The following is a 15,061-nucleotide window of genomic DNA, read 5'->3' as shown; positions in this document are numbered from 1 at the left end:
ATAAACTATTTTCGGGAGAACACGCAACTTTAGCCTTTTTTAAACAATACAATGATGGGAATACAGTATGTCCTACCTTGCTCGACCATCACACGGTGGACTGAAAATCGGCCTCCATAGAAATAGAAACCGAAGTCTTATTCGAACTTTTTTTTATTGTAGCTTTTGTTGGGTTTTATTATGTCCCAAAATTAATCATAGCTAATTTGGTTGGAAAAAGAATTAATTATATATTTTTTTCAAAATCTTTCTCCGAAAGAGAGTTTTCTCCGGAAATAAAGAGTTTACCGTAATATCCTGACAGATTATTTTAAAACCAATTATTCGTGATTTTTCCACATAATTAGAATTTTCCTACGGGTGCATTTTTTTTAAATAGATATTTTTTTTATTGTAATACGGTTATACTCGTTACTTTGACTACAAAAAATGAATTTGAGTTTGATCGAACCAATAACTTACGCGTAGTGAATTTTTGTTCTAATCAAATGTATGGAGCTTACGAGTGAAACGGATTTTTTTCAAAAATTAAAGGTATACCGTAATATCCTTGCAGATGATTTAAGTACCAATTATTAAGGATATTTTGACATAACGCGAGTTTTTCTATCGTAGTATGCACTTATTTAATAAAAAATAAAAATCCTATGCTTACTATTCTGACACATGCAACAAGTATCTACATCATAATTGTTCAATGTGGCGGAACTTAATTCATAAATCATAATGGCCCGTTGGGTATAACCTCAACTCACCTCTATAATAAGCAAAAGCAGCTGTTAATGTTTTGATAAAGATTTTTTTCTTAATTGGTGGTGGCCTTAAGTGACTGTCATTAACTTCATCGCTTGCGGAAATATATCTGTTAGTTCTTTTCCGCTTAAGACTTGGTTCTTCTTCTACTTCAGTCTGTAAGTCTGATGTCTCCTCCATCAGTTTCAGTTTTTTTTGGCTTTATCTATATCGTCTATACATGCAAATAAAATAAAAAATACGCATGCAAAAATAATAAATGAACACACCATAATGCATCCCTCAGTCAATTAAAACAAGGTTATTGGTAAGGTGGGTACTGACCAACGTTACGAGGTGTAATGTAACATTCGCATCGAGCATGTTACGCATCGAGCATGTTACGCTGTGTTCTAAAATCGGCGTAACATGCTCGTCAAAACTCTGTGCTCCGCTTTCGCCGCCAGTTCACTCAAGATGGCCGACAGCGAGGTCGCGTTGGTATCTTTGATTCTACTTAATTATTGTTGCATCCAAATTAAGAAGAAGAAAAAACGTTTCTGGACATCAAACTTATTTAAAAACAGAGGCGTATGTGGTGGTTTGTCATTGATAGCAATTTTAAAAAACCAAATGATTACTGGACAATATTAAAACTTTGTACGCATGTCGCCGATCGATTTTGAAGAACTCTTGAATTTAATTGGACCAAAAGTATATAAAAAAGATACAAATTATAGAAAAGCAATCAGTGTCACGGAACGATTAGCACTAACGCTTCGTTTTTATGCTACAGGAGATTCCTATACTAGTATGCAATATCTTTTCAAGATATCAAAGCAACGTATAGGATTTATAGTAAAAGAGGTCAGCGAAGCCCTTATTGGAGCATTAAAAATGTAAAGGTATGTACTGTTTCAATTAATTCAGAAAAAGTAGTCATTACATATCAAATTATTTAATCAATTAAATCACCAAATTCAGATAGAAATTGTTCACTCATAGCTGGTGACCCATAGTCATTTTGATCGGACGGATTTGATGCAGGTGTTTCAGGGCTTTGCAGTGGCATCGATGAGGCTCTTGAAGTTGTTGGTTGTGTAGAGTATCCTTGTGAAGAATTGTAGACATTCATGCCACCATAGTCATAGTGTCCGCGATCAGCACTAAACAATATATTTGATATGTAATGTTACACATGTATTTGTGTTGTCTTTGAATAAGATCTTAATTTATTTGCCAAAAAAATACCATAGGCTTCACATTCGTCAAGTTTGTGCGAATTTGACTCCGTTTGCTCGGTTTTCTTTTTTAAAATATTGAGTGTAGATGTCATTATCTCTTCCGGGCTTGGGGCGACTGCTTTCTTCCTTTTTTTTTGAAGGCGGAGGGCAATCATTGTCGCTTTTATTGGCATGCGGAGGGCATTCATTGTCGCTTTTATTGGCAGGCGGAGGGCATTCATTGTCGTTTTTATTGGCAGGCGCAGAGCTATCATCACTCGGTTGTTCTGAAGCATCTTCACGTTCATGTAGCTGAAAATAAATGCACATCTATGCTGGAAATGCATATCTATGCTGGAAATGGGCGCCCGTGTAGCGAGCTGAATGAGGCAAGAATTAGGGTATTTCGCTGTCAGGTCTCCTAACGACTCTTGGAAGGCAGGGCTTCCTTCCATGGATTTGAGAAGGGTACCTATGACCAAGGGCTGCCATCCCTTGAGAATGTCATACACCCCGTCCTTATAGATTCCTATGTCATGTAGGGCAGCCTGTATTACTTGGGAAGTCTCAAGGAGGAGATCCCACCCCGGGTACTTTCTTCGATTGTGGAGGCTGTACATGAGTACAGAGAACCAAGAGTTGATGCAATCTCTGACAGCCAAAAAGTGACTATGAGTTACTAAGAACGCAAACTGGTCAGACGGCCAGACCACATGGAGGTTGCCAAAACAGACGGCCTTGGAGCCAAAGAATTTGTAGTCCTGACTATACTGACGATTGAACGTTATCTGCTCTGTGATCTTGGTGAGGACATGTTTCAAGGTGTATACTTTCCTGCATAGGACAGGTACTGTGAGTGCAACATCCTCCTCCTCGAGAGCTGCATAATTCCTAACATCGAGAAGTGTGGTCTGGTTCGCGACTCGAATGTGATGGGACAGCCTAGAGGATACCCGGGGATTGTCTAGCTGATCAATTGCATGAAGAAGACACCAGTGAATGTACTGGTCTGACGGAATGAACGTCACCCCTTTGGTGGATGCCTTGTGCAGCTTGTGCTCTCTTTTAAGTCCTAGTGGGTTATTCCACTGTGAGAATAGGTATTTAATCTCTCCATTACTGAGAGCAGAGGCGAGGTGTCTATCCCGCCTGAATATTGGTTGAGGAGCCGACCTAGTGTAGGAGGGAGACGGGTCTTCGTCTTCCATGGCTTCTGGTTGTTATAATATAAATCATTATTTCAGATGCCAGAAACACCGGAGCAATGGCTGGATGTAGCAAATGACTATGATACTTTGTGGAATTTTCCACATTGCTTAGGCGCAATCGACGGTAAACATATTATACTGCAGTCACCGATCAACAGTGGAAGTGAATTTTATAATTACAAGGGTTTCTTCAGCATCGTATTACTGGCAGTTGTTGACGCGAAATATAACTTTTTGTATGTAAACACTGGATGTCAAGGAAGAATATCTGATGGAGGGGTTTTCAACAACTGTGAATTAAACGAAAAACTAAAAAATAATGCACTAAACATCCCTCAACCTACTGCGTTGCCAACAAGAACAGAAGAAATTCCATTTTACTTTGTTGCCGATGAAGCTCTTTCCGAAAATATGATGAAAGTATATGCAGGATATCATGAACGTGGTTCTAAAGAAAGAATATATAACTACCGACTTTGCAGAGCTCGTGGAGTGGTGGAAAATGTGTTCGGCATATTGTCTGCAGTGTTTAGAGTTTTGCGGAAACCAATGTTGTTAGAACCGAAAACCGCGACATCTGTCGTAACAGCAATAACATGCCTTCACATTTTTTTAAGAAAAGGTAATAATACTCAGGTATATACTCCTGCAGATAGCTTTGACGAAGAATCGAACGGCCAGGTCAGATTAGGAAACTGGAGAGAAGGTAACAATGACATGACTGGTATGTTACCCTTGCAAATAAGACCGCGAAGGGCTACAAGATCTGCTCACAATATTCGTAATGAAATTGCTGAATACTGCATTCAGCAAGGGTCTGTAAGCTGGCAAGGGGACTTTTCCATGGCAAAATTCCAAATACTGAGCAGTAAATTTATAAAAAAGTGAATTAACTAAAAATCTAACGACACTTTTTTGGTTTTACAAATTCTTGTAAATAATCTGATAAGTAGTCAGAAGTAATAAATTGAAAGTAAACAAATTGGATACATATTTCGATAAATAAAACAAAAATTTTCAATGCAATATAATTTTATTAATCAGCTGCGAGCCAATGATGGAATACAGTAAAAAAGCTGCCAATTTTTAAGTACAAACTTGATATGTTTTCATATAAAATTTTGTACACTACCCTGATAATAATTTATAAACTATGACACATAATTAATTGACATTTTACATTAACTTAATGGTGGGTAAGCCGGTGGGGGTAGACGGGTCGCATAATAATAATCATAATAATAATAATAATAATAATAAAATACTTTATTGTGCACTACAAAGAAACATACATGTTACAAACAAAAAAAAAAAGGACATAAGTAAGTAGGTAACAACAGGCGGACTTATCGCTAAAAAGCGATCTCTTCCAGACAACCTTCAGATAGCGATTCAGTGGCTAGAAATAAAGTTATTGGGCAGTGCAAAACCACATAAGTGTAAAGTTTATAAAATAAGTAAATAGAAACTACAAACAATGAGAAATAAACTACATAAACTACATATATTATATAGGCAACAATAATACACTACATATACCTACACAAAATACATAAATACATAATGAGTAATCAAGCAAGAGAAAAATAATGACCAGGTAAGAAAAAGATATGAGTGTAAGGAGCATGACTAAGAGAGAGATAAATAGTGTTCTTTTAGACGTGTTTTAAAAATGGGTAGGGATTGAGCACGTCTTATGTCAATGGGCAAAGCATTCCACATCCTTACAGACTGGAAAGTAAAGGATTTGAGGTAGAATTTAGTAGACGAACGAGGAGGAGCAAGAAGGAGATTCTGAGAACACCTGACAGACGTAAGAAAACTAAACCGCTTTTTAAGGTATTCAGGAGTATTGGGAATAAATAGAGTGCTATAGAGTAGAGACAGAATATGAGTATTACGTCGGAAACGGATCGGTAACCACCTGAGCTGTGACCGGAATGTGGAGACATGATCAAATTTCCGTAGCCCAAAAATGAAGCGAATGCACACATTTTGAAGCCGTTCGACCTTATTCAATTGCTCTTCGGAGAGATCGAGATAAGAGATGTCGGCATAGTCTAAAATAGGAAGAAGAAGCGATTGAGCCAACGCAGTTTTAGTTGAAAGTGGTAGAAAGTTGCGGAGACGCCTAAGAGATCCCACAGCGGCAAAAATTTTACGACCAACTTCATTAAGTTGCGGACCCCAAGAAAGAGTACGATCCATAATCACGCCCAAATTCTTTACTTGGGACGAGTACGGGATATGAACCCCATCGAATAATATAGGGGGCAGACTCTCAAAGTTCACCTTAGCTATGTTCTTAGGGCTACCAATAATAATAGTTTGGGTCTTCGTAGGATTAACTCTAATTCCATAGCAAGAACTCCAGTATAAAATGCGTTCTAAATCAGAATTGGTGGTAAGGATCAGAGAAGGTAGATCAGCAATTGGGCACTGAGAATAAATTTGGAGATCGTCGGCATACAAATGATAAGAAGAAAGGAGGTTAAGAGAAATGGAATTAATAAAAATAGAAAAGAGAAGGGGAGACAACACGCCACCCTGCGGGACGCCAGCTAGCGTGTTGCACCACGTTGAACGAACGTCATCTATTTTAATACGTTGCCGACGACCTTCCAAGTAACTGCGAAACCACCCACACGCCGCAGGAGATATATTGAGAGTACTTAGCACCCCTAATAGTATATCGAAGTCTACAGTATTAAATGCGTTGGTGAAATCAAGCAATGTCAGTATCGTTAGCTTCCCGTTATCCATTCCTGAACGGATGTCGTCAGTAATTTTAACTAGAGCGGAGACCGTACTGCAACCAGATCTGAAACCAGACTGAAATGGATTAAGGAGAGAGTTTCTATTTAAAAACGAAGTAAGTTGATAGTGCACTAGACGCTCTAAGACTTTGGAAAGAAATGGCAAGATAGAAATAGGCCTAAAGTCAGGGAAAGAAGACGGATTAGATTTTTTAGGAATGGGAATTACATCAGCATCTTTCCAAATGTTAGGGAAAGAAGAAGAAGAAATGGAAGAGTTAAAGATGCTGGTAATTATAGGGACAAGAAGGTCAAGAAGCGGAATGATCATGTTACGGCCCACACAGTCGACACCAACGGCATTCGAGGAGATGTTCCGGATATTCTTCTCGACATCGCTATCAGTGACCGGCGTAAAAGAAAAGGGAGGAAATCCTGGTGTTGGAGAAGAAGAAAGACGAGTAAGAGTTTCAGCCTTAACTGGACCGCTAAAGAGAGCAGGCGAAGAAAAGTGCAAATTTAGGAGGTCGATATCAAAATCATTAGGAACTGAAGTACTGCTAGATTTACCAACTCCATAGGACTTGAGAAATTTCCAGATTTTAGCTGGCTCACCCTTTACCACTGACTCATGAATATGGTGCCGCTGTGCGTCACGGCACACCGTACTACAGCGATTACGTAAACCGTGGTATTTGGCTTTGTTCCTGTCCGTGGGTTTCAATTTAAACTTACACTTAGCTAAATTCTTCTTTGCGATTAAAGCCCTAATTTCATCGGACAGCCAGGGAGCTGGCAGATGTTTAATTTTTACAGGTCGAATTGGAGCATGAGTATCGTAAAGTTGAATGAGGAGGGAATTAAAAATCGCCACTTTGTCATCTACAGAGCTAGCATCAGCGATCACGCCCCAATCAATTTCACAGGCATCTTCACGAAGCTTAACGGTATCAAGCCGACTAAAATTGCGCTGGAGGACAATTTTTGGTTTGGGTTTTGGGGGACGAATTTTGTAGGAAAGGAAAAGTAGGTCGTGATAAGAAAAGGCTAAAGCAGAGTGTTGACTGTACTTCGCAACAAGAGAAGGAGACGAGACAAGAGTAAGGTCAAGAAGTGAAGAAGTACAGTTTGGAAAGTGGTGTGTGGCATTGGACGGTAAAATAGCAAGGTTACAAGCTTCCACGAGAGATTTCAATGACCTTGAACGGAAATCATTTTTTAAAAGACAAGTGTTAAAATCTCCCATGATAACATGATGATCATAAGACGGAATGAGATCTTCGAGTACCTTTTCAAAAGAAGAGAAATAATCAACATGTAGAGAGGGTGAGTAAAAAACTCCAAGAAGGATTTTAGCGTGAGAAATATTTAATTCGATGAAAAGGAATTCAGCGGCGTTTATGCAAGAGGTAATTATAATTATTATTTAATTAGGTTTTATCATAAGGGGGGCCCTGAATAAAAAAAGGTATTGGATACATTTTCTTTTGTTTCAATACGATTTTTTAATTCAGTATATCTTCACGCTAATTAGTACACTAAATCTAATAGGATTATTTTGGCGGTTTGTACTTATCAGCGTAAAAATGCGGGATGGTCCGACTTAGGGAAACTGCGCGAATTTCTTGTGCCCGGTAGCACAAGGGGAAAACCATCAAAAACCTTGACCCGTGCACAGCCCGGCATGGGAGTCGAACCCACGCCTAGCCAGTCTGAAGTACAAACAGTCAAACACTGCACTACACCATTCGTCCAAAAGACTGGCCTATTACTTTAACTTAAACTAAATAGAGTAGAAGTACCTATTAAACAAAATTTATATCAATAGAGTATCACGTTGTGAGATTCGTTGTTTAAAATTATACATAAATATCGTTTCAATATTACAATTTTTTATAAATTAATTCGGTTGACTACTGGCCGAAAATGGTACTCTAACTCTATTACTATATACTATCAATAAGTAAAAAGTTATTGTCTAAAATATAGTCGATGCTTCTTAAAAGTTGCACTTTCCTTTCATCCCTACTCTGTAATCTCAAAAAACAAAAACACAAACTGTAGCTGTTTAGATTAAGTGTTGAGGTTAGGGCCTAAGAAAATTATAAAACTTTTTTTTTATTGAAAGATAAGTATCAATAACTCTACACAAAAATTTTATATAGATTCTCAGTACCGTTTTTGAGTAATTACTTTTTTGAAATTACATATTTTACACTGAGAGGTATAAAAAGTGATGCAAATAAAACGTAAGTTCAAAAATTAATTACTCAAAAACGGTACTGAGAATTGGAGTAAAATTTTTGTGATGAGTTATTGATACACTTATATTTCAATAAAAAAATATTTTAGAATTTTTTTACCATAAGCTAGTAAAGTACCTACATAACCTTAAAAGTTAAACATGTATACATTGTTTGCTGAAGGACATCGATAGAGGCGCTGTTTGTATGCGGGAATACACATTAAATTAGATAAACCACTTATTAAAAAATACACCACGAGATGGCGCAATGATACTTTACTAGCGTAAAGATCCTAACCTCTACTACCTTAAACAAAGTGTCATAACTTTAACTTAGAACTTATTAAGGTAGTACTACCGGTTAGAGAATTCATGCACGTTCAGAATTTAATGAAACTTGGCATATTGGTACATTATTATATCATAATTAATCAGTTAAATTTGTATAGTCCTACAGTGAACCAAAAAAAAGATATTAAATTCTGTGAAATTACGAGATTCTAAAATACTGTGAATATAATACTATAATTCATAAATATTAAATACTCTGCAGAATTACTAATACAAGCCTCGGACGGTTAAAAGTTAATTTGGTCTTTCATGTCTTTTATAATAAGTACTCGAACCGAATAACACAACCAATTTTGTGACTCGAAAATCAGATCTCTATACGTAAGTTTATATCTTAGGAACTATATGGAATGTTCAACCGATAAATAAATAAAAAACATTCCTTAACAATCAGTCGAGATTACAAATCCTTATTTCCTAAAATATCTACTAATAGATCAGCCTTAGGATTAGTCTCACGGGGTCTAGCTCCCTGCTGCCCAGTCTTGCTTTCGTCGTGGTGGGCCTGATGACGGTGGGGATGTCCTTCAGGATGAGGCTCTGCCTGCCTTGCCCTGAAATAAATAAATTGCTCTATTAATTTCATTCTCAATTGATCAGCCAATTCAATTTAAGAGCTCGATTCTATCAGTTAGTTACCTCAGAGGATAAGGCATCGAGCCAAAGTTAAATTCCTGGCGGATCAGCGGTTGGCTCCGGGCTGATTCGGAATTCCTTTGGTCCGAAGAAGTCCCAGATTCCACTCTTTGGCCCCAATGTGCGCCGAAATTTATCTTGAAATGGAATTCGATGTTGGGTAGTTGGTTTTGGGGAATGGAAGTTTCTTGGCGGTGAGTCTCTTGTTCCATTTCATGATTGTGGTGGCAGCCATGACCTCTTCTCTGCTGATCAGCTTCGGTGGAAGTCGAAGGTTCCCTATAAAGTTAATAATTACCTTGTCAATTTTTGTATAGTTATTAAACACAGGATAATACAATAGCTCTTAAAATTAGAACTCGATCGTCCCAAATAATCCCAGATATATTCTAGACAAAATTAAATAATTGTCAATTTATTGTATACGATATCTGTAGTTATGATCGCAGTTGATCAGTTATAAAAACAACAAAGTAACTGTCAGAAACTGAAAAACAAAACTGACAGTCTTTTAATCCATTTGTTATAAGTTTAAAAACAAAATAATTAACAAATGTTAGCAGCGGCCGTGTAATTATTTTAGTCTAACGGTTTAAACGTTTGACAATTAATATTTTAATTCCGAGTATCGGTATATAAAACGTATTGATATTTATATGTCTACTGTATAGGTTATGTCTCCTAGGGTACAGTCTTAAGTAAAAATGATACATCACTTAACTACAAGCTCGTATAGTTCTATGTTAAGGCTATAACCTATAACTTTGACAATACTGCACCCCAACAACTACCTCAAATGTTCTGTAAATTAGTAATAAACCCAAATTCTTAATTTAAGATTTTAAATATGAAACTATAAATAATTAACTTTAGATTAAGAAAGATAAATGTCGTAGGTTAACGCGAGCGAGATTACATCATAATTTACTCGACGAATGCAAGCCAGTATTTTGCCGGAAGTATCCGAGAGTAGCCGATCACACCCGAAGTTGAGGTGGGAGGCTATTTTATACCTTATAGGGCAAGGCGCCAGTAGCTGATGATAGCAACTACGCTGCTCACTTCAGGCTGTAATGGAATTTTACCTGATATGTGATGGTTCAATCGTTGATGTCTTCCTTCCAGACCTCGAAGGCTCATTTTTAAACCCATTAGTTGGTGCTCTGTAAATTCTGACTGAAGGGCTTGGCTCTCCTGGTCCTCCATTTTCTCCTTCGAATAGATCCTCAGGATGACTTCTTGATCTTGGAACAGTCAAAAACAAACTTTATTATCTCTTAATCAAAACCATCTTAACTCTATAATCTATTATAGTTACGAAAATCTTTAACTATCTGATAACTTATCTGGTAACAATTGCGCAAGTTCAAAGTTCGACACGTGTAAAAACTCCCAAGGTCAGGTGTGACTCATTGTCTAAGAATGTTGGGTGAACTACTTCCCGCGCGCAGAGAAAGGACCAAATGAAATCGGAAGTAACACGGAAAAACAAAAGTGGAAAATTTATGTCACTGTAGGTACACTTAAAAACAAATAGATGTAATCTTACGTAATAATTTTTTTTGATTAAACTTCATCGACCCAATTTCTATAGAGCCTATAGACTGGAAAAATACCTAGTGGTTTTAACCTCTTAAGGCCCAGCCATAGAAATGAAAAATCCACAATTTGCCACTGGAATTTGAACCTATAGTGCACGGAATACAGTAGATTTTATTTTGTTTGAAAATTGCACGAAACAAAACAAATGCAACTCTGTCCTAATTGAATATGATTTAAATTTCATCGAACTGAATAAGTCCTATAGGTAGGACCTTGGGCCTTAAGAGGATAATCTAAAAAAAAACGTTTAATTTCAACTGCACAACACGTTTAAGTGTATGTTTAAATTTTTACTATAATTCATTAAAACAAAAGCTTTAAAGCTGAGATTCCTAAATATTACTATCGGTCGTTCAACGTTCGACCCTGACCTAGAAAGAATCTGCGCTATTTTTTAGATCTTCTCACCACGTGTCATTATCACCAAATTGGCGGGAAAATCTCGATTTACAACTGGCAAAGTTAATACTCCGTAATCCGGTTACTGATTTATAGAACAAAGTTAAACTTGAGCGATCGTTTGACACATTTCTACGATTTTAAATAGCTATTCAAATATTAACGATAATAAAAAAAATACTTACAAAGGGAAGGGGCTCCAGTCGATGGATAAACGAGCTCCGACCCAGGGGACTAGGACACACGGTAGCAATCTCGTACACGCTGACAGCAGGAACACGAAATCTCCCTAATTCGCCATTTTTGAATGTGAACGAGCGTTCAACTGGTTAACAGCTAAAGCAACGTGTTTATCGTCTGTCGGTTGCGTTCAAAAAGGCGAAGCCTCTGGGCAGAGCGCGCTCTCGACGCGATCTCCCTCCCGCCCCCCGCAACCTCCTCAAGCCGCCGGCAGATCGCAGGTGAGCGAAAACATCACGTACACACGTCGTATAACAATAATGATGACGCAATGTTCAGCCGCGGTACTGAACCCAAACGTTCAGTTCCACAGAATTTTTTTTTAAACATATTATTAGACTAATTGAAAAGTTGCATCATTTTCTCAATAAGCGGAATTTAACAGGCTTGTGATATTCATCACTAATTATTTCATAGCATGCCTAATAATGCAATACAAGAGCCAGAAAAATTTTCTTATTCTCTCAATAATTGAGATCAGAGCCTTGAAAATACCAGAAATTTGTAATCAAAGAATCAGAAGAAGTATAAGTTCCCTAAATTTGAAAACTGCGCAGTTTCTTTCAGAAAACAGGTACAAATATGGTTCAAACATTCAAAGATGCTATCAATCAAAGTCGACATTAATATAGAAACCAAAATTCGAAACCCAGAATGTTTGCTGATATCAGAGCCCGCAAGTTTCTAGAAGCGTAACTCGATTCTTAGCAAGGTCAAAATGGATTATAATGACTAAACATTTGGTATTGTTTAGTGCCTGCTCAAAAGCAACGTAACAAATTTTGTTGTTACTAATGCTTTTTAATTTGGAACAGGCATTTGCAAAAATAATGACACTATATTGGTAATTTTGAATTGTACTATCAATTAAAACTGCAATTTTAAGACAAGTTATGATACAATTTTTTACCTGCATGCGCACCAAAAACTATCCCGTTTTTTTCAAGGGAAATTCTTGAAACGACATACCTTAAAGTGCAAATAGTAATTTTGTGCTAGCTTCACGCTTTTGTGAGTATCGAGAAATTTTATGGGCAACGTTAATTGCTATTTATGCAATCTGTGGAAACAGTTAACATCGGTCTGTATCTTACCGACTGAAGATAAGAAATCTTCACTTATTTTTCATATCAAGTGCTGAGACCAGTAATTACTGTTAGCTTTGATTGGTCCTTAGGTTAGCTACTTCCATAATAACCTAAAAAATAATCAGAAGCGCTATAGAAGCCAAAAATTCTTAACCTAAGATTGGGGAAAGTGTTACGTTCAAACTAATATGTGTACAGCTGTTATCTAATCCATGTAACGGATTAGTCACAAGTTATACTAATAAATTCCAACCTTGAACTTCCGATTATTTGAATACCAAAGTGTATTCACCTCCAATACGCCCGTAGAAATCGATAAAGTTGTCGTCAAACAGACAATTGAAATTCAATAGTCAATTGTTTATTCAGTACTCGTCGGGTAGGTCAGTTTTTACAACTTTGGCGGTGTTTTTACAACTAATTAGCGGAACTTCGCTCATTAGTAAACATCTTGATAAGTATTACAACGGTGCTAATGAGTTTTACGCACGTGGTTTGGCATAACAGAAATTTGAATGGGCGGACGTACAGATTTGTAAATATAATATGGGCTAATTTTATCGCACATGTGATCAGAAGTGATAAAAGTTCCGGGCACGTTTGTGGAAACTCAAAATCCTATACAAAATGAGACTTAACGCAAACGCGTTCGTCAAGTTATGATGTCGATTAAATTTACACTAGAGGTACTGATAGTGACCCCAAATAGACGTCAGTAAAACGTTAATTTAATGACTAAAACGGTACGTCCTCTTAGTGACCCCAATTAGACGTCAGGGACGCGTCAATTTAATGACTAAGAAGGTACGTCCTTATAGTGACCCCAAACAGACGTCAGGAGAATCATCATCATTATCAAATCATCTTAGTTTTAGGTGTAAATTAAATCGTAGAATTAGAAAACAAAAACTGGTAACGTAATTTGACATCTATCATTACGGAATTGGTCCGAGATAATTTTAGCAATTTCAAAGGTAATATTTTGTACTTGTCCATGCATGCATAATAAAAAGTAAAAAAAGCGTATTATTGGCCTGAGTGAATATGGGATCTGATGAAGGCAATCCGGCTCCTTCATCATCAACTATTGACAAGTCTTGTGCCAAATTACTTAGAGGCGTGTCGATTTTTTTTCTTGCGGTATTATTGGACTGAGAGAAAATGGGATCTGATGAAGGCAGTCCGGCTCCTTCACCATCAACCATTGCCAAGTCTTGTGCCAAATAACTTTGAGGCGCGTTGAAATTATTTCTTGCGGTATTATTGGACTGAGAAGTCTGCGCGTAACTTAAAAACAAGTAATAGATACTGTCATAATCTGGTTTTTTCTTTTTTTTATTATTAATAAAATCTTTTATCATGTTATCCACGTCTGTCTCGGCTATTCTTTTATTTGCCCCATGAGGTATTGCAGTTGGTTCCAATGTTGCAGATGATGATGTAGGTGTAGAATGACGTACGTCTGGGTTCGTAGAATGTCCAGGTGTTAGAGTAACGGGGGCGATGAAACCGATGTATCAGAATTAGTTGTAAATATCAACTAATTCAGATACATCCATAGATAGTAATATCCAAATGGATATTGGATTCGGTTTCTCTTGGACTTATACTGCTGTCCAAAAATGAGAGCTGGGCAGACCACATAAAATGTATTGTTTTTCTTCCACTTCTTGTAGTGCCTTTTATTTGTTTTTTTTATATTTCATGTAGCCATCTCACATGCTCTTCCATCTTTTCTTTATAGTTTCACCTGCAATGATTATGCAATAAAATTAAATTATATTTATATTTCAGGTATTTAACGACTGGGGATTCATTATACTTCATTTTTAATATTCCGTGAGTGGCTTCCACCGTCCAGCGTATTTTTGTAACAAACCTTGATTCGTTAGCGTCTTTGGTAGAAAGCTGTTTTTTTTTACCTTTAAGAGCGGGCAATAAAACTTTGTAACCTTTCGATTTTAAATGCTCAACGACATCACGGAATCCTCTATCTAACACAAATATATCTCCCGGCTATATCATTATCATTTAGATTTGCTTCGAATGGACCCAGCATGTCAACGATGTATCCAGTGACGGTGCAGATAGTGAACGGTTTACACAGTGGTTGTTTTTTCTGTCCCGAATAAGATTTTCTTTGATAGTCATTATTTGTACTTTTTTGGTGTCAGAATAAGTAGATCATCGGCGTTGTGCATTTTTTTGGAAATTTCGGTCGTATGATTATCAATTACCACTGCTGGGTTTGAGAATGCAAGCTAAAGTTACATAGAATGTCTTTCTCAAATGCTTCGATGACACTAGAGCTATACTCAGAAACCTGTTGATATGTTTCTAGCTGAAGCATTGCACAAACTAATCTGTCAGACCCATCAGTCCGCAACTTTGCAAAGAAAACCACGAAAGCTTCGAATATACTTTTTACTTAAGTCATTCCCGAAAAACCTGTCTTTTATTATGTGTGATGTGAGCAACAATTTCCATCGGGAATATATATTTATTTCATTGTATATACTTGTATCCGAGCCTTGTCAGGGATTGTTTTCAAATTGTTTTTATTAACACGTATGCAACAATA

At 37.0% G+C, this 15,061-nt stretch overlaps 2 protein-coding genes across 4 annotated transcripts; one reads left to right on the top strand and one right to left on the bottom strand.

The window, feature by feature from the left end:
• Positions 1 to 1,089: 1,089 nt before the first annotated feature.
• On the top strand, positions 1,090 to 4,320 carry LOC133524751 (uncharacterized). The gene is made up of 3 exons (XM_061860902.1): positions 1,090 to 1,637; positions 2,216 to 2,344; positions 3,200 to 4,320. The coding sequence occupies exons 2-3, from the start codon at positions 2,288 to 2,290 to the stop codon at positions 4,049 to 4,051; spliced, it is 909 nt and encodes a 302-aa protein (XP_061716886.1). The 5' UTR covers positions 1,090 to 1,637; positions 2,216 to 2,287; the 3' UTR covers positions 4,052 to 4,320.
• A 4,327-nt stretch (positions 4,321 to 8,647) lies between these two features.
• LOC133524750 (uncharacterized) lies at positions 8,648 to 13,241 on the bottom strand. Of its 3 annotated transcripts, XR_009800421.1 has the most exons (4): positions 11,338 to 13,241; positions 10,237 to 10,395; positions 9,155 to 9,430; positions 8,648 to 9,069 (listed from the first exon to the last, which is right to left on the bottom strand). XR_009800421.1 is itself a non-coding variant. In XM_061860901.1 (2 exons), the coding sequence occupies exons 1-2, from the start codon at positions 9,361 to 9,363 to the stop codon at positions 8,916 to 8,918; spliced, it is 363 nt and encodes a 120-aa protein (XP_061716885.1). In that variant the 5' UTR covers positions 9,364 to 10,230; the 3' UTR covers positions 8,648 to 8,915. The 3 variants fall into 3 exon arrangements, 1 of the variants encoding a protein (XP_061716885.1); XR_009800420.1 differs by having other exon boundaries at positions 10,237 to 13,240; XM_061860901.1 differs by lacking the exons at positions 10,237 to 10,395; positions 11,338 to 13,241 and having other exon boundaries at positions 9,155 to 10,230.
• Positions 13,242 to 15,061: the final 1,820 nt, after the last annotated feature.

Source organism: Cydia pomonella, chromosome 14, assembly GCF_033807575.1.
Source record: "Cydia pomonella isolate Wapato2018A chromosome 14, ilCydPomo1, whole genome shotgun sequence".
Lineage (NCBI taxonomy): Eukaryota > Metazoa > Arthropoda > Insecta > Lepidoptera > Tortricidae > Cydia > Cydia pomonella.
Note: the sequence above shows the minus strand (reverse complement) of the source record. Positions and strands in the feature narration are given on the sequence as shown.

What these genes read in the sequence shown, in the direction of transcription:
- LOC133524751 (XM_061860902.1), top strand. Translation starts at nt 2,288, where the DNA reads ATGCTGGAAATGCATATCTATGCTGGAAATGGGCGCCCGTGTAGCGAG. An exon ending in CGTGTAGCGAGCTGAATGAG is followed by an intron (nt 2,345 to 3,199) that starts GCAAGAATTAGG and finishes TCATTATTTCAG; the next exon opens with ATGCCAGAAACACCGGAGCA.
- LOC133524750 (XM_061860901.1), bottom strand. Translation starts at nt 9,363, where the DNA reads ATGGAACAAGAGACTCACCGCCAAGAAACTTCCATTCCCCAAAACCAA. An exon ending in TCGATGCCTTATCCTCTGAG is followed by an intron (nt 9,070 to 9,154) that starts GTAACTAACTGA and finishes TATTTATTTCAG; the next exon opens with GGCAAGGCAGGCAGAGCCTC.